Source organism: Notolabrus celidotus, chromosome 13 (genome assembly GCF_009762535.1).
Source record: "Notolabrus celidotus isolate fNotCel1 chromosome 13, fNotCel1.pri, whole genome shotgun sequence".
Taxonomy (NCBI): Eukaryota; Metazoa; Chordata; class Actinopteri; order Labriformes; family Labridae; genus Notolabrus; species Notolabrus celidotus.
In genome coordinates this window covers 11,885,618-11,905,472 of record NC_048284.1, presented here as the reverse complement: position 1 = coordinate 11,905,472, position 19,855 = coordinate 11,885,618, and the positions used below count along the sequence as shown (strand labels likewise).

Sequence of the window (19,855 nt, the reverse complement as noted above, 5' to 3'; positions counted from 1 at the left end):
TCATCATCACTGAGGTTCCGCCCTATGGGTTCCGCCTGCTCTCTGCTTCCTCTTTCACCCCTCCAATACAGAAAGCACCATGCTTTACTCTGGTTCAGGGGTGTCCAAACTTTTTTCAAAGAGGGCCACATATGATGTTGTCAGAATACCTCAGGGCCAGTGACTCCTACTGAGACTTAGGAATCATAAAAGTTCTATATGAAATCTCTATTTAATAACAATTATTTTAAATGTTTTCTCAATAAAACAGTAACTAGGAAGTACCATGTAAAGATTAGCAAACGTTATCTTCTTCTGGATGAAAATGTTTTTCATTAGGGTCGGGCAATGTTGGAAAAAATATTGTATCATTATTTTCCTATGGCAGGATCACAATCTGTATTTCACCACACTTCTTTTTCATGTTAAGAAAAAGAACATATTAAGAACAAAATAATTATTTACCTGAGTTCTGAAGATTTTTTATGCACCACATTTTGCCTTCTCTGTACAATTTCAAATTTTTGATCTTGTCTTGTGTCCTCTTTTGTGTCTTCTGAACTTTTAATGTTCATCAAGAACATTTTCACATCATGATAAAAACATTAATTTGAAAACCTGTCCACTTTAAGAGTTCTTGTGTTTCTTCTTTATTGCCATCTTGCAGAATTCCCAGAGCTTTGGCTTTAGACAGGTAGTCCATATGAAGCTTTTTGAGACATTTCTGGATTGACTTTAGTTTTGTTTGTCGATTGAAAGAAACTGCAAAAGTACAGATGATTCAGAATGTGATTAATTTCTTTGCTATGAATAACACATCTTAAGATGGAAGCTTGGGGCCATAAATAAATGGACCTTGGGCCGCATTGGCCCCCGGGCCATACTTTGGACATGCCTGCTCTAGTTCAAGGAAAAATAACTACAACAAACACAACTTCATGGAACTGAGACATCATACATTTAAAAGGATAGTTTTTTTTTAAAGATCATATATTTACCAATAACAATTTATTTATTTTTATTTTTTTTATATTTTATTTAATTTTTGTATTTATCTATTTACTTTATTTTGCTATTTATTTATACATATTAATTTGTATACGCCTCTCTATATCATTTCAATGTTGATATAATATGTACTATTATTGTTGTTGTTGTGTGTCACTGTCTGTGTGCTCTCTTGGCTTTGTTTCAAAGACTTTTTATTGCCATTAAGTGTCATTAACCAATAAATCCATCAATAATCTTGTGAACATTTGCGAACCAGTGTTCAAATAAACTGTTGCAGCAAAGGGCATCACATGCTAGCAGTTTCCACAGTGTGCTGCAATATTATTTTTATTACTTGTTTGTGTTAGGAAGTACAAATCTTGTGAACCCAAGAGCAGAGCGCAGAGACTGAGGCAGGTTGAAGGAGTCAATGTCTGATTACATTTGTGTTTATCATCTGTATATGTTTTTGTCATCTTATGCAGATTCTATTTTTTCAGTTTTCTCATTTATTACATACACCTTTGTCCCTAACCCAAGACATGCAGTATCTACATTGCACATCTACGGTGGCCCTGAAGGACAAAACAAATTTACAAAAGATGAAACACTTTTACAAAGTTGGAGACAAATTTACATTTTGGAAAACATTTTGACATTTTGGAAAACAAAATTACAAAATCAAAACACTTTTACCAAGGCCAAAAACAATTTACATTTAAGAATTTTTTTTTCACAAAAGATGAAACACTTTTACCATTTCCGAACAAATTAACATTACACTTTTACGGAAAGGGAATGTACCAAATACCGGAAGTATACCAAATACCGGAAGTGATCCGGAAGTGATCGAGTGAGGGGTAAATTAGTTTGTTTTGATGGAGAAGAACCAAACAGAGGTGGACATGGTTTACATATTAGGACATCCTCTGGTCTCATAGAAAGGTGTCAGACCTCAGATGAAAAAGCATCATGTCTCCAGAAAAGCTCTGTCATATCTCCACAGAACCTTCATCATGTGTCAGAATCATAGACTGTATCAAATATGGACGTAGTATCCTTGACGTCGGCCATCTGTTTCTGAAGAGCTGTTTTGAGGCCAATTGTTGGCGGCAGCCATATTGCTGCTGTTAAGCGACTGTGAGGTAAAGAGGCGGGCTTTGAGCCTCCTAGCCAACAGCTACAGTCTTCTCGCCTGTCAGTCAAGTCAGCTGTGCCTCTCATTGGAAGACTCGTAATCTCAATATCTTCGAAATTGCCGTGTTATAAAACAATTCACCCCCCTACAGTGTGTGCCTATCGAGAAATGAGCTATCCAGACTACACTCGTCTTTTGTACCAGGCTGTAAACATGTTTATTTCTGCTGTAAAGATCATCTTTTCTGAATTGGTGTGTATGTGGTTTCCGGTACTTCCGGAGCCAGCCTCAAGCGGATCCTCGATGAACTGCAGTTTTTAGCACTTCTGCATTGGACTCATATTTTTAGACCGGAGGTTGCCGCTTGATCAGAATTCAGATGAAACAGCCTCAGACCACACAGCCTCAGGCTAAACAGAGTCAGACTAAAAGGAGTCAGATTTAATGGTAAAAGTCTTTCATCTTTTGTAAATTTGTTTTCTTAAATGTAAATTTGTTTTGGCCTTGGTAAACGTGTTTTGATTTTGTAACTTTGTTTTTTAAATGTAAAAATGTTTCCAAAATGTAAATTTGTCTCCAACTTTGTAAAAGTGTTTCATCTTTTGTAAATTTGTTTTGTCCTTAAGGGCCACTGTACACATCACACAACCTCTGTGTCACCAGTGATATCTGTGTGATTAAAATGTTGAACATATTTGTTAGTTTGGTTGGTCACATTTCACAGTCAATCAAAATAGAAAAAAGAGCTCAAAAGAAAAACAAATTAAAAGGAAATCCATATCAGCCTCTTCCTATCTCATTTTTCTGTCTGTAATTTCTGATAAACAACAGAGAGGAGGGGGTCTGCGCTCGAAAGGTATGCCGGGAGATGTATTTCTGAAGAACCACCATCCAAAGCACTCACTGAACGAGGAGAACTCAACTCCCATAAAACCTTCTCCTGTGAGCTTGTCAACTGGCATCCGACCAATCACTGACCAGCATCCACGAGATCCCGCCCTAAGGAAGCCCATGGCCGCTTCTCATTGGTTGAATTTGTCTGCCATTTAAACATGCACCCTGAAGTTGTTGCCTCCTCCTTGCTTCTACCCTGGGTCTAACGTTACTGGTCAGTGCTGTGAGAAGACGTCCCGAAGCTGAAGACCTGCACCGAAGAATGTGGATAAAGTGAGTATTTGTGAATGACACGCTTTGCTTTTGGTGCACAGTGAAAGGTTGGTGTTAAGGAAGGCTGCTTTCGCCGAGGGTTGGAGGTTGTTTACTGGTGTCTTTGTTAACAGACAGCTTTGAAGCCCTGACAAGAAAGACAGGCAGCTCCTGATTGAATGGACCCCATTAAGTTGGACATTGAAAACCACAGTATGTCATCAGCTGTAATACTAATCATTACTGGGAGCAAAAACTGGGAGGCAATAACACTTAATTGCCTGATTATGGCTTCTTAAAATATCAGTGAACAGTCTGAAAGCTACTTTAACAAGGCTTTTTTATTGGAAGTTATTAACAGACTAAGATAAGATAAGATAAGATAAGATATTACTTTATGGATCCCCCAAATTCAGTTGTTACAGCAACCCAGATGTAAGTACAATCAAGAAGTTCAAATTAGTAAAATAAAATAAGTTAAAATAAAAATAGATAAATAAAGATAGAATAAAATTTAGATAATGTTACAAATAGAATTTAGATTAAATAGCAGTAATTACAGGCAGTGTTAAAAATGTTTCCGTAGTGAAAGATTGACATGGTGTGATTATGGTTGGAAATGACAGATTAAGCAATGAATAAATAAATAAATATGGGTATGTAGTATGACCGTAAGTTGTAGTAAACAATCATAATGTAATATAACATAATATAATATAGAAAATATAATTATATAATACAATTTAATATGCATTATAATGTCATCAGCAGTCAGAGAGTCAGTAAGAGATGAGGGAGTGTGACAGAAAATGCAGGGATGGGGGGGGGGCAGTGGTCAGCCTGGCGCACAATATCAGGAGGACTGTGATGAAATGAGAGGATAACTGATGATCTGTTCAATAAAAAGCTGCATAATCTAGGTTTAAGTCCTTGTATATCCGAAGGAGCATGACTAATACTGCCTGTCTGAGAGTAAAAAGAACCGTGAGACATATTTCCCCATACTAGGGACAAGCAATTTGACAATCTTGTGATAAAATGTATTTGTCAGTTTTCAGTTTTCTGCTGGAATCTGAATTTCCTGAGGGACCTTCCCAAAGGATTAATAAGTTCCTATCTATCTATCTATCTATCTATCTATCTATCTATCTATCTATCTATCTATCTATCTATCTATCTATCTATCTATCTATCTATCTATCTATCTATCTATCTATCTTTTGTTCCAACAGCTTCACGTTTTATATCCTTTTGTTATCACTATGTGGATAAACCTGGTAGTGCTATGTGTTATGCATTTTCTCTATTGAAACATTGGATGTTTACATATATTTTTGTTGCATTGTTATTGCATATGTTGATTTGTTTAGTATTTTATTGCTGAATTATTCAAAACATATGTTTGTCAGATGGTTTTACTGTAGATAGTGGATTCATCTCATGGCCCATCCTTTTTTCTGAAAGGACATTTTTCATATAATTATAAAGTTGTAATTAACACGAAGTTACTTTAAGGTGCATTTTGACCAAGAGTTCCGGGACCCCTCAACTAAAAGGTTCCTGTTCCCCCATTGTTGTCTGCTTTTCGACCGCGGGCTGAAGTCCCGGGTAGATTGTGCAAATCAGGCCAGTGATGTATGGAGAAAAAAAACCTTTGAAAAGTACTATCCCCCAAGCAGGGGCTTTTCAGGGGGGAGATTATCTACTCCTGAACTAAATTTAGACCCTGGTTCCTCCGGGCGAAATGCATGTAGTTCAGGGGTAAAGTCTCTAGTTCCGGGGTAAAGTTCCTGCGATCGAAAAACCTTTATAGACGTACATGCCCATTTACGGTCCCCTCATAGAATACCTCTGATAAACACAATGTGATTTAAACACAGACTGTTTCATGTCTTATTTGTTGTGTAGCCTTTCGTGAGACAAACACAAACACTAGTCTCACATCAGAAGATGGAAGTGCAGGACCAGGAGTCTTTGGGGAGATGGGATGGGCTGGTCAGCCGTGATGCCACCTCCAGAAATGAAGCAATGGAGAACATCTGTCAGGAGGTCATGAGGAAAGTGGAGGCCATCAAGCCCCTACCGCCAACATCACCGACCCCGTCAGGAAGCCCTCCAACCAGTGACCTGAATGACACCCTGGCTCACCTTCTCATGCTCGCTAAACGATGTCCCTTTGAGGACGTCAGTGAGCGATGCATTCGGCTCCTCCAGGCCGTCCAGGTAGGAAACTCTTTAATGATATCTGAGAGCTTTTTGTTAAATCAGACTGCACCGAGCTGTCATATCTCCTCTCTGGTGATGCATATGGTATTGTTCTGCTGCCATCTGCCCCTCTCCTCACCTCTTCATAAGAATCTCAAACAATGTGGTTGAGTCACATCAGTAGTCAAGACCCGCTGCATGTTTTGTCAAGTGGATTACATTCGGGTCACGATGAGACACCATGAACTCATTAACACTTAAACACTACCAGATCCAGGGATTTACCAATGCAGCACTTCAGCCTCATAAATACATGTATGGAGAAGAGCACGAGCATATAATGTAATGGTACACAAAAATAGATTCACCCATAAAAAATACAGTCACAGTATCATACATTTATATTTCTGCAAAGCAACACTTCCACACTATAATGATATGATGATTTGTATTCTAAAGACATTATGACACAATGCAAGTAAAGATTTTACTGATAAACATTTGAGGTATTTTCAAGATTAAATGTATCTTGATTATTAAAGCTCCTGTGAGTAACTTTTAGTTTTTTTTAATACTTTATTTTAGTAAACAGGCATTGGTAGACAACACAGCTCAGTGAAACAGAAACAGTATGTCATCTATACATCCATGTGTTATAATAGTGGAAATACAGTCAGTTCATACAGTAATGGCTTATTAATCCTTCAATGCTACGTACACAGTCCATTTTTCCCAGTAATGCAAACATTTTTCTGTTCCTATGTTTAGTGAGTAATTCATTCTCTCCATATTTTCAATAGTAAACAAAATGTCTATCCACTCAGTGTCTGTTGGGGGATTGGGTTGCAACCATTTTCTTGTCACAGCCTTCTTGCTGGCTGCTAATAAAATCTTTAACAAGTATTAATCCTTAGCTGGGAGGTGGGCTGCAATGTTACACAGATAAATAGTTGAGAATGAGCAGTCAATCCTTGCTCCAAAAATGTTTTGTAATGCCTTAATTACTCCCCCCAAATACGACTTGATTTTTGGGCAGTTCCAAAATATGTGAAAATGGTCTGCCAGCAGTAACTTTGGTTTGTGTTGATTTTGGCGCCCCCTGTGGACAAAGCAGTATCTGTCTACTCTATGCTGATTTGGTCTCGTACAGGTGTACGTTTTATATCTCTGTGTTTTATTTTAACACAAAAATATGACTGTGTGTATATCTTTGGAGATCGTTGTATTCAATCCCAACATCTTGCGCCTACCTTCTGTCAAGGGTCTCTGACATTTAAAATAACTTTATAGCAATGGTCAATTTGTATGCTGATGTTCTAGTTTGCTTTGGTAAAGAGGCATCAGCATTAATAAAGTAACTATATAAGTCTATTTCTTAACCAGCCATAAAACTACTTACAGGAGCTTTAATCATTTAATAAGTCTACCTAACTCTAGATCAATGAAACCTCACATTATTTGATTTTCCTAAGGATCAAAGACATAAAAAGGATAATTTCTCTGTCTTAAATCAGGAATAATTTACATGTTCTCAACAATTGAACATGAATTATTCTGTCAGTGTTATCATATCTGTGTGTAACCAATAACCAAACTAAGACAATAAACGGTTTGAAGAGTCAATATAAATTCCCATAATCATTCAGTATTTAACATTTATTCAAAGTGCAACACGGGTTCTGGAAAATCAAAAAGAACAATTAACAAACACCTCAAGGTTTTATTATTAGATCATGTTCACAAGCACACTGAGTCATACCCATAAAAAAATCCATCCACACTTCACCAATGTGGGTATTCACACACACACGCACACACACACACACACACACACACACACACACACACACACAAACACACACACACACACACACACACACACCAGACATGTTTACTGAAAATACTCTGAGAAGCTCTCCATCTTCACACCCAACGTAACCATAATATTTTTGTCAGTGTAGCTTATTTAACTCGATCAGCATGTCCTGTCACTTCATGTGGTTAGGTACTTGTTTATGCATGATGCTGTTAGCCTACAGGGTCTGTCATTAATTAAATAAAGAAGGGTAGAATAGTGCCATGTTGACATCAACTTTTTACGATTGAATCAATAGGAGCTGGGTAAGTATGCCATGCAGTTTGTGTTAATATTGCAGATATGGTGCAGTGTCATTTGGATTCAAGTTGCAGGATGTACGTGGATTTGATTAATGTTGTCGTCATTCTTTCTGAACAAGCCTTGCCTTCTTGTCTCTATCTCCCCTGATACGACTTGCCGATAAATCCTGAAAACAAATATATTCAATTAATGTTTGTGCTTGAGCATTTTGGATTTATTACATTTGGCTGTTAAAATTGTCATTGCACAGAGGGAACAAAATATTGGCTCTACCCCTGCTGTAGAGACAGTGTTAGCCATGGTCTGTTCCTCTTAATGAGGCTTCAAATAATAAACAAATCAAGCCTGGCAACTTTTGATGGCCTGACATGTTGTTATTCTGAGGTAATGTTAGTTTGGCTGTGGCATTAATTCCTGTCTGTGCGGAAGTGGTTTTTTTAGGAAGATAGAGGAGAGGGTTTGAGAGAGAGAGAGAGGGAGATGAGAGAGGGAGAAAGCTGCTTTGTGGATTTAACAGTGTACCACAGTACACACCGTCTGGTATTTTTGAATTATGCTAAGCTGCATTTGCTGCAGGCTTGCCAAAAGGTGCATTTATGAGCCCAGTGTGGCGGCTCATATTCGCTCTGGTCCCTTGGCTGAGAATCCCCTGAACCAACACACTAAAAAAATAAACACACACACCTTTTTTTAATATTGTCAGTGATGTAGAGGGGGTGAGGGGGTCTCGGAGCTCAGACAGACCTCTTAATTCCTGCAGATCCGCTGATTAAAGACAAAATCTTTGAAAGCACAGACAGCCCTTTCCTCATGGCAACCCCCTCTCCTCTAGAGGAGGAAGGCCGCCTGCTTAGTGAGAATAACATCCACGGGTACACCCATGGCTTTTAAACATTTTGCTTCGAACATTTTATTGATTTTTGTTGCTCTGGTGTGAAAATCACCAGTATTTTTGTGTGATTTTATCATCTATTAAAGTAAATCCAATGATCATCTAAAAAAGCAAGAAACATGCTTTGTTGGTTGGCAGGCTGTGGTGTGTAAAGAATGTGTTCCTTCACTTGTGTAAAAAAAAAAAAAAAAAAAAGCTTTATTAGCATTTACTGTACTTGTTCACTATTATTGATACATCACCCTTTTGCTGTTTTTTGCTGATAATTTGAAGTTTAAATCAAGAAAACTCTCATGTTTATTTGTGAAATAAGATGCCAAAGAAACCAACCAATAAACTAGTCCACCTACCAAAATACTGATATCTCACAAATGAACATGTTTCTGACTTCATGTTGACAATCTGTCAAAAAAATAAATAAAATTCACAATCTGGTTTCATGTGGGGTTTGGTGCTGGACTGTTTTCTGGTTTTCATTGCTTAGTGGTGACAACATAGGCTGTTTTCGAAAAGACCTGCTACATACCAGCTACAATTGGAGTAGGCAGTAGGTACCGCCTAGTACATACTGCATTTGAATTTAGTATGTAGTATGACTGTTCTGTTCGAACTGTTATGTAGCATGGTCAGCCAGCCGGCACTGAATTTCCGTTTCAGAAAGCGGAACTAAACAACGGCCGAGCTGATAGAGAAACTGCTTCTTTAGCATCCACTAATGATGAAAAGTTAGGAAGTGGTTTATATGGAATTACATAATTTTCAGAGCACATAAAAACTGAGTTCCCCCCGTCAAAAAAGAAGGGGAAAGAAAAAGCGGAACGAGCGCTGTGCATTGTGGGAAACAGTATGCAAGAGAGACTCGTCCGATGCATACTGTGCCATGTTCCTGAATCCGTATGACATCCGGGGAGTTTTGGCATACTGTAGATTTTGCTCTTGTTCACATACTACTTACTACATACTGAATTTTGGCCAAATCAGTACGTACTGCTAGTAGGCGGTTTTGAAAACAGCCATTGACTCTACAAAAAATGGACGTAGGCTCTGTGATGTCACTCATCTGTTTCTGAAAAAGGTTTTGAAGCCCAACCATGGTGGGCAGGGTGCCATGTTGAAATACTGACACAACCTAACTTTGATCAACTTAGAATCAGGCAAAGAGGTGGCAAACAGCTTTAACACATTCACCTGACAGGGAACTCAGCTGCTTCCCTAAATATGCAAATGTATTTATGACTTCTAGCCTTTATATTACCTTAACTGATATGTTTTAATCAAGCGGCAGCCTCCAGTCTCAAAATATGAGTCCAATGCAGAAGTGCTAAAAACTGCAGTCCATTGAGGATCCGCTTGAGGCTGACTCCGGAAGTACCGGAAACCACATACACACCAATTCACAAAAGACGATCTTTACAGCAGAAATAAACATGTTTACAGCCTGGTACAAAAGACGAGTGTAGTCGTGATAGCTCATTTCCCGATCGGCACACACTGTAGGGGGGTGAATTTTTTTATAACGCTGCAATTTCGAAGATATTTAGATTATGAGTCTTCCAATGAGAGGCACAGCTGACTTTATTGACGGGCGAGAACACTGTAGCTGTTGGCTAGGAGGCTCAAAGCCCGCCTCTTTACGTCACAATCGCTCGACAGCAGCAATATGGCTGCCGCCGCCGACTGGCCTCAGAACAGCTCTTCAGAAACAGATGGGTGACGTCACGGATACTACGTCCATATTTTATACAGTCTATGGTTTTGATAAAACTTAACACAGTATGTACGGATGAATGAATGAGCTGCATAACCAAAACGGTTTCTTGAACCAGGCTGTAAACATGTTGAATTCTGCTGTAAGAGCGGGCATCTAAAAATGGCTGTTAATGGGGTCTGCTTGTCTTATGGGTCAAGCCTCAAGTGGACACTCTGAGAACTGCAATTGTTTTGCACTTGTACATTGGCTTCATTGTAAACACCAGAGGGTTATTACTGTGTGGATGACAGAAACTTTCTGTACATATTACTTACTTACTTCAAGAAAGCAAATAATTCTTCAATTAGTTGAACTATTGCTTTAAAATAAGAGTGATGGTACATCTTTGTATGTGCTGAGGGATCGGTATTCCATGCTGCACCTATGCCCACCTTGTTTTTGTAGATCCAGTTACTACCAAAGCTTGGTGCCACCTAGAGAAATAAATACATTCAAATATCCAGAAACACCTCTCACTTTTAGACCACACTCTCCTCACTTGCTCTTTCATTCAAACGGAGTCAGTGCTTGTTTTTCAAGGCACCTTGTAAATATGCAGGACAAGCTGTGGTCAGAGTTAAAGGAATCTGCTTGAATGTTTGTCGTGTTGTCCCCCTCACCCAATACTGCTGAGTCCTAGAGGTCAAGGGTTACAGGGTCATCGCTGAAAATAGGGTTCTGTGTTTGTGGGAAGGGGTCAGGTTCCCTTAAGCCGTCCGTGTATGAGGGTCAGCTGGGGTGAAGCTATGAGGGTCAAAATCAGTTTAGAGTGCAAATCCTGCGAGTATTGTCAACATATGCAGACGCTGTCAGAAGGTCAGCTGGTCAGAGGGTCAATCTTGAGCTTTATCGATCTTATGCATAAAGAAACACAAGTTAAGACAAATGTACTGCATGCATACACACACACACACACACACACACACACACACACACACACACACACACACACACACACACACACACACACACACACACACACACACACACACACACACACATATGCACACAAATCAAGAGAGACAATAGTGACTGTTTGTTCTGAGTCTATGGATGGGGTGGGCAGACTCCATCGACCCGCTCTGTCTCCGCTCACCATGTTCCCTTGCTGGATGAAAGAGGTCCAGTCTTGGGCTGCTGGACAGAGACAGAGACAGAGAGGGGTTTCTTTGTGTTATGTAATTGCACCATTGTGTTTGCCCTCTAACCCATACTTGAATTAGGGAAAGATCAACCTGTTCTTGTGATGTAGGCTGCTCAGATTCCACAGACCAAGTGACCAGGGAGAAAGAGATGGAAGTACAGTATGTACAGTACATACCAAACAGACTTAGTGTCTCATTGAATTTGTCCAAATGATAAGGCAAACAGTCCAATGTAACTGGAAATGCAAACCAGTCCCGTTGAACTCCATCTCTTCTTACCAGTACTCACGTTTCTTATAGGATTGCAGCTTGTTAGCATTGCAACTAATTCCAACAAAAAGCATCTTCTTTTTCCAAAGACCTAAACCGTAATACAGCCTTTCACAGCAGCGTATAGCCCCAGATTGTGCCCTTATGTGTTATCAAAAACACTCAAGTCACAAACCTGCTTTTCTGCAGGATTAATCTCCGTTAATCTTTTCAAAAACGTGCCAGGTTGTTGAACAACATGTACCGAGGTTTTTCTGCAATCCTCAAAGAACTCTTTGTCCAAAGAATACAGTTAGATAGATATTTATTTGCATTGAAATAAGGGTATTTTTAATCAAACATGTCACTCTGTACTGGTGCAACAAATATAATAACTGATGGGTTCCATTTTTATCAGGGGGACCGAAACTTTTATCTAATATTTTCATTTAAAAAAAAAAATTGTATCTTTATTTGGAATGGACAGGTAGATACAACAGTATAGCAACATTAGTAAAAGTAAAAACAAAAGTCATTCCAGTTTTGTTTGTTTTGAGTGTAGAAAAAACACAACATCAGCCATCCTGGAATAAGAGTCCAAAGAGGGTAAGGTCATAGACCATGGATCAGATTTTGTTCATCCATTATGGTGTCCACACTTCTCTGATAACTTAAATTTGCCAGCAATTGTGAAAAGGAAACAATAATAGTGGATACACAATGACCTCTTATGGACAGACCTGACAATTTGCTCGGGATAAACTCTGCCAGGTAAGGCTATCTTATTCACTTAAAAAGAACTCTCTTACAGCTTAATTCATATTTTCATATTTCATCTTTCCTATTACATGGAGTTATCAAACTTATTGCTGTTTTCTTTCCCCCCATGCAAAATAGCACATTTACACTTTCTTATTTATTTTTTCTTCTCCAAGATAAGCTGGCATCTAGTTTTGGATAAAGAAATGGGGTCAAATCTTGTGCACACAGAATCTTTTTTCACTCATTTTTACAGCTTTTATTGCCTAGAAGGGACAATACTTACAAAATTATTAATAATAATAAATAATACATTTTATTTATATAGCGCTTTTAAAAAAACTCTAAGACACCTCACAAATAAAACACATTAAACGACAGAATGAGAAAGAAACAAAATAGAAACACAGTGCATATAAAACATTAACAGTTAAAAGCAGTTCTGAAGATGTGAGTTTTGAGCTGGGATTGGAAATTTTGTAAGTCAGTGGAGTTTCGTATCTGTTTAGGGAGGGATTTCTTTGGAGTTTTATGTATAAAGTATATAATATAATACGAAGTGAAACTTCTTAAGTCGTATTGCTTCCCTGATTTTTCCCACAAAGACAAAGGCAGTGGATCTTTCATGCTTCAGCTGCTTCTCAACTATTACACATACTTATTTAGCTAATTATGGACATTCAGGATGACTCAGTAGCCCCTGTAATAAACACATATGTGTCATTAATTAAGTCAAAATGCTTTTGTGCATCCGGCCTTCATCTTCATGACCATGAACACATGTCTGTGCCGGCGTAGAAGGCTTGGGAGTGTCTCCAGGTCCTTGGAGCTGACATCACATATTGATCATGTTGCTTTTTCACCATTGATTTAATCATGGAGATTGCACGTGTACTGTGTGGTGTAGGACTGAAATGCACAGTTGTAGCTCCTCTGGTGTGAAACCCTCTTTCAGCTGTTGGAGGTGACATCGTGTGGGCAGGCTGTTTAAACAGACCTGACTTGTTAACCTTGACAGAGAGTGTGGACAGTTGCAATAATGCTTTTCTAAGTACGCAGATTCAAAGTCCAGTTGTGAATGTTGACATCGGTTCATAAAGTTTTTAGAAGTTTTGTCTCCCTGTGACAGTGACATCAAAGAGTTGATTTTTGTATGCTTGTGTGTATGAACGTGTGTGTACATGTGATCGTTTCTTTTTGACTGTACTGAATGTTTCTACATGTTTGTGTGCATGCCTCCAGTCCTCACCAGCCTACCTCTGCTTACTGTGTAAATAGAGTTGGGACCCATGGGGAGAGAGCACGAGAGAGAGACAGAGAGAGAGGGAGCCCTGTAGTCTGGACAGATCTGCTGGATTATGGGCAATCTCTGCTCGATCCAGGTCAGACAAATTGCAAACTGAGGGGGGAGAGAAAGGAGCAGCAGCAGCAGCAGCAGCAGCAGCAGCAGGCAGTGACCTTTGGCACAGTAACTGTACAGTGAAATGCTCGCTGCATGGCTATGGAGGAAGTGATAGAGGAATAAAGCTGTGGATTTACAGCTGCTTGCCAGCTGGGCAGAGTGATGGGACAGTGTGGACAGGAGCAAGGGTTGATGGGACAGTGTGTGTGTGTGTTCCTTGCCAGTGTGTCTATGTACAGTCTTTAAATCCTTCAAAGCTATACAAAGTGTTGCAATCATACTGTGGTCACTTAAGGCCTGTCCACACTCCATCATGCCTCTTGTAATGTGTTTTTTAGCTCTGGTGATGCAGGCACTTCTTATGCTGCATATTCTGTTGATACATTTGTGTTAAGATGAGATGAAATGATAACACTTGAGAAAATGAAGAGTCCATGTATGTATGAGAGGACACTTTACACCAATTCACTGGCTGCACAGAGGACGAAGATATTATTCAGCGGAGGAGGAAAACTATTATTGTTGAGGGGGTCGTTGGCCTAGCGGTTCAAACTTGCGCCCCATGTACAGAGGCTATGGTCACTGGTTAAACTCCCTGCCTCAACCATTTGATGCATGTCTGTCCCCCTGTCTGTCTTCAGCTGTCCTATCAATAAAGGAGAAAAGCTTGGATTCAGCTCTTGTGTAATTGACTTTATTACCAAAATTGTTGGTAGGGCTTCATGGTGGTGTGGTTGGTAGCGCTGCATGTTCTCCCCCTGCATGTGTGGGCTCTTTCTCCGACTTCCTCCCACAGTCAAAAAACATGCTCACCAGGTTGATTGATCACTCTAAATTGCCCGTAGGTGTGAGTGTGTGCATGAACTGTTGTCTGCCTCTCTGTGTTAGCCCTGTGATAGGTTGGCGACCTGTCCAGGGTGTACCCTGCCTTCTGCCCGAAGCCAGCTGGGATAGGCTCCAGCCCCCCTGTGACCCCTAACGGGATAAGCGGTCAAAATAATGGATGGATGGACCAACGTGGTTATCTTTTTGACTTCTTCTTTATGTTGTGTGTTTATTCTTGTGCTGCAAATGAGTCTGTCTGTAAATAAGAAACACACACAGTGCCCAGCTTTTTTAATATGCAGTATAAGTAACCTTTAGTGATTGAATAAAACCCTGACTGCACTGCAAAAACTCAAATCTTACATTCTCTTGCTGCACTGTCAGACTTCGTTACTTCTTACAAGCCCTTTTATTTGCATTTGATTTCTTGAAATGTGATGTTTTATCTTGTCTGCTCGGGTGAATGTGGCTTAAACTCAGAGTAATGACTAGAAATTACAAAAATATCTTTGCAGTGGGATTCTTGTGTCTCTTGCGGAGAAAGGTTTGCACAAGAGTCTGAGGTTTTATACAACATCTTGACTTTCTAGCATCTCGTGGTTGTTTTTCTGGGATAGTATAACAAAGATCATTTCTAACATGTTAGGAGAGCATATAACCCACAAGCTCCCACTTTGATCCTGCTGCACAGACAGACCCCCACATACCACCCAGTGCAGCATGCTGTCGGCGAGGAAGACTAGAGAGTAGGGGAGGGGGGGCATGTGGGAAGTGTGCATCTAGGTCACTGTCAATCCTGTCGTAAGCCTGAATAAATGATAAAAAAGAACCCCGATTCTGTTTTTAGACGGAGTTACATACGTGAAAATATCTCAAACCCACTTTCAGTCAAAAGAAAAGGACGGTTGTTTCAGTTTCAGGGACTATTTCCCTGAAACATGTAAAGGCTGTGTTATCCCAACACAGACGGAGAGATTGGCGAGTGTTGGGTATGAGCTTTTTTACAGAGCCAAAGCAGTCGTCATGGTACCAGTGGCATGAGGTGCACATGATGGGGTGGGTAACTTGGGAGGGGGGGTTGGTGGCTTGTGTGCAATTATTTCTGGCTGTGCTATTCAGGAATTGAGAGTGAGTAAGATGGAAGACAGGGGAACAAATGTTGCAAAAATATAGGCTGAAGGCTGTAGAAGAAATGGAGGGAGAAACTGGAAAAGGATTGATGCTTTAGTGGTAAAACAGAGGGGTGAAAATGAGAGAGGATGAGGAACAAATGCTGTTTTTATCTGTATTCAGTCTGCAATCTCCAATGGAAAACTACCAGCACCCCCATGAGCCCCGCTTTCAGGAACCTTGAGCCTACTTGGCTCAAAACCTGACTAATCCTGGACCCAAACCTGACTACATAAGGACTTATATTGCTTCAAAATCAGAGTAAAGCCTCAAATAAATCTAAAATTCATCATAACAATGACATTTCTTCAAGAACACTTAGTCACCTGATCCCCAATATTTGCAATGCACCCTGCTTTACAGTTGTCTCTCTCTTCATCAGCACACCCTGCAAGGCTCAGCATGTCTCACCCACACACCCTGAGACTGTTAAAGACGGAGCAGGAGGAGGAGCCGGAGAAGGAGGAGGAGGAGGAGGAGGAGGAGGGGAGGGTTATGGGGAAGGAGGGGAGGGGGCGTGGTGATGGACAACAGTGACAAAATGCTGCAGCAGGAGGTGGGAGAGGAATAACAAACACTTTAAAGGGAGGAAACACTCACAAAAAAAAGAGGGCGTATGAATAAAGAGCTGGTGGGCTCAGGCTATCATCAGCTGAGTGTGTCAGAATAAAAGCTGCCATGTTCTCCTGCTGTGCATGCGTGCTTCAGTCTCAGGCAGGGCAGGATTTGTGGTGCTCCTATCAGGAGGTTTAAGAATAGAGATAGGGCGTTCACATTGGGCTGTTGAATCAACAACTCTCTCTCACTCTTTCCCATTGACATAATGTGATATTTATAACTCGCTATGGAAGTAAACTTTGCAAATTATTCATGAAGCCAAGAAAGCCTTCTGTAACTTCATTAGCTCATGTTCTTATTTTCCTCAGCTTAGTGCTCAACTCTTTTTTACTGCTGAAGAAACTGTATCTGTGGAAGCTGTTAGTCTAAATGTTAAAGTTCAAAACCTTTAGTCGGCTTGGTTTAGGTCTCTCATATCATGGCAAACACAATCATAAGCATCATTAATAACACTGCTAAATAGAGAGTTCCACTCAGGTGCTTCCAGGGGCCTTTTGTTGTGCCTGCTGTCTGACATGGTTTACTTAGACATGAATGGAATGGAGCCATCGTTAAAAAGATGAATTGCACCTGTGCATTTCAAGACATCAGCTGTGACAGAGTATTTTGGGTATTTAATCATGTGACAGCACATCATGCTCTGCCAACAGGCCATTTTTCCTCAGCTGACACTTTGAGTGCCATAATCAGGGGCTGGAGTTTCAGGCTTTGTTCACACGTATACAGATATCTTTAAATACAGAGTTTTGTCTCTCCGTTTTCAAAAACATCCTGTCCACACTGCAAAAACTGAAATCTAAGTAATATTGAATATCTCAGATAAGGGTGAGGGTTTTTGCCTGATAAGCAGTTTTTATGTTAGAGTGTTTCACTTGTTTTGAGTGTTTTGGTCCTAAATCATCTCAGTAAGATATTACAGTTTGTTACTGAGATTTTATGACCTATATTGAGTAATACATGCTTGAAACTAGAATATCAACTGTTACAAAGCTGTTTCATCAACACTCAGAAGTATAAAACTGCTTCTTCAAAATTATAATTTCTTATTTCAAGCATGAAATAAGAAATTATTACTTTGACACAATTGTATCTCTTCACACAATTAAAACAAATGACAGCCACTTGACCTAATGAAGGGACATGAAGGGGTTGGCCCGGGTTCAAGTTCAGCCTGTGGCCTCTGTCCCGCATGTTATTCCCCCACTCTCTCTCACTGTCCTGCCCTATCCACTGTCCTCTCCTCTACAAATAAAAGATGAAAAAATAAATAAATAAATATATATATATATAAAAGAAAATGGCATTTGAATCAACTTAATTTAAAAATATTTTTCAACATATTGAGAAAAGAAGTCTCATATGTATTTCTATCAAGAAAAATGCACTTGTTATTAGTAATAATAATAATAATACATTTTATTTAGAAGCGCCTTTCAAAACACTCAAGGTCACTTTACAGACAGATTAAAGCACAATAAATAAAACAACACGATAAAATAAATAAAAACAACAAGCAAAGTAACACCAAGTTAAAATGAGGCAGTGGAAATTAAGCAGGGAATGCAGTTTGAAACAGATGGGTTGCGAGTTTTGATTTGAAGAGGGGTAGTGAGTCAGAGTTTCGGATGTCTGGTGGGAGTGAGTTCAAGAGTTGGGGAGCAGAGCGACTGAAAGCTCTGCTCCCCATGGTGCTGAGACGGGCAGGGGGCACAGAGAAAATACACTAATTTGAAGTTATTTCAGGGTTCATTGAGGTTAGATTTTTTTACTTGTTTTGGAAAGTCTTGACAACCCAACATTTCTTGTTCTGTTGGCAGATCATTTTGCTTAGTTTAAGTAATATATCCCCAATTTTTGTATATTTTTTCTGGGTTTTCAAGGCTGGCTTTTTGCAGTGCACACCAGAGTTGTTTTTGAATGTTTCTGGGTCCACACGATAACGCAGAAACATTTTGAATACACCTGCATAAACATGCCAGGCCAGTAGGTGGTGATAGGCTAATCAGTCTGTTACGTCAAACACAGTGAAAGAAGATCGTGTGCATGTGTATTGAGCGTCCTCCTGAGTGAGAAGTTATTGTTAACAGAGTTCTTCAAACCGTGGTGGAGTGGTTAATATTATGGATGTAAAAACTATTAAGCGATATACACTACCGGTCAAAAGTTTGGAAACACCTTCTCATTCAAGGGTTTGTTTTTATTTTAATTATTTGAAACACTGTAGATTAATACTGAAGACATCAAAACTATAAAAAGAACATATGTGGAATTATCTAATTCACAAAAATATGTTAAACAAACCAGAATATGTTTTATATTTTAGATTCTGTAAAGTAGCCCCTTTTTTTCTTCATGACAGCTTTGCACACTCTTGGTATTCTCACAGTCTGCTTCATGAAGTGGTCTCCTGGAATGGTTTCTAATTAACATGAGCCTTGTCAAGAGTTCATTTGTAGAATGACTTGCCTTCTTAATGTGTTTGAGACCATCAGTTGTGTTGTTCAGAGGTAGGGTTAGTACACCATGGATAGCCCTATTTGACTACTGTTGTAATCCATATTATGGCAAAACCAGATTATTTCATAGTTTTGATGTCTTCAGTATTAAACTACAATGTCGAAAATAATTAGAATAAATAGAAAACATTGAATGAGAAGGTGTGTCCAAAATTTAGATTTTGAGTGCATATTAATTTGCTGAAAATGACAAAATGAAGTTTTCAAAAATCATCACCTTTTGAAGGCTTTTTTGAAAACTTCAGTTTTCAGTTAACTTGCTCTCAAAAGGTCAAAACGCTGAGAAAAAACTAGGTCTTAGAAAATATCCACGTATGCATGGACAGGGCTGCAGTGTAACTCAAGATACAATACCCGATACATGGCCAATGATAACGGTAATATCAGTGTACAATGATTATAATATAAATGATAAACTGCTTGAAAATAATTGACATCATGATATCTGATAAACTGAAGAATACAAAAAATGCTTAATGTAGGATTAATGTTAATCAGATGCTCTAAGTGGGCTGAAACCCTCCCTGTCAGTACCCCCCCTTCTAAATTTAACCTCCTAGCGTACCGAGAATACCAGCTGCTTATACCTTGTTCTGTCCTCCCAACTTTACAGGTTCTCCTGGCCATTCATAACAGCACCTATACTGCGTTACCCATAGTGCACTACATGACACCTGTGTCCTTTAGCAGGTGTTACATGACGCTCACTTGTCTGTTTAACGTCAACAGCAACTGTCCTCTCCTTCCCGTGTCTGTCTCTGTTGTGTGATGGAAGTTGAGTTAGTTTGTTTTCATCACTCTCCTGTAGAGTCCCTCAGTGCAGGCCTGATGATGTTTTTGTACCTCATAACAAAGTTACTGTATATATAGCCTGATGGAAAAAATGTAGGACATAATACAAATGATTTACTGATACTGGCCACACGATACACACCTAATGAGTGATTAGTGG

The 19,855-nt window shown here is 39.4% G+C and overlaps 1 protein-coding gene across 1 annotated transcript in view; it reads left to right on the top strand.

The window, feature by feature from the left end:
* The first annotated feature begins 3,151 nt into the window (after positions 1–3,151).
* sesn1 (sestrin 1) overlaps positions 3,152–19,855 on the top strand; it is a 78,878-nt gene continuing 62,174 nt past the window's right edge. Inside the window, exons 1-2 of the mRNA XM_034699101.1 lie at positions 3,152–3,274; positions 5,162–5,476. Coding sequence (XP_034554992.1) covers positions 5,204–5,476 — 273 coding nt within the window. The 5' untranslated portion in view covers positions 3,152–3,274; positions 5,162–5,203. The remainder of the gene's footprint in view (positions 3,275–5,161; positions 5,477–19,855) is intronic.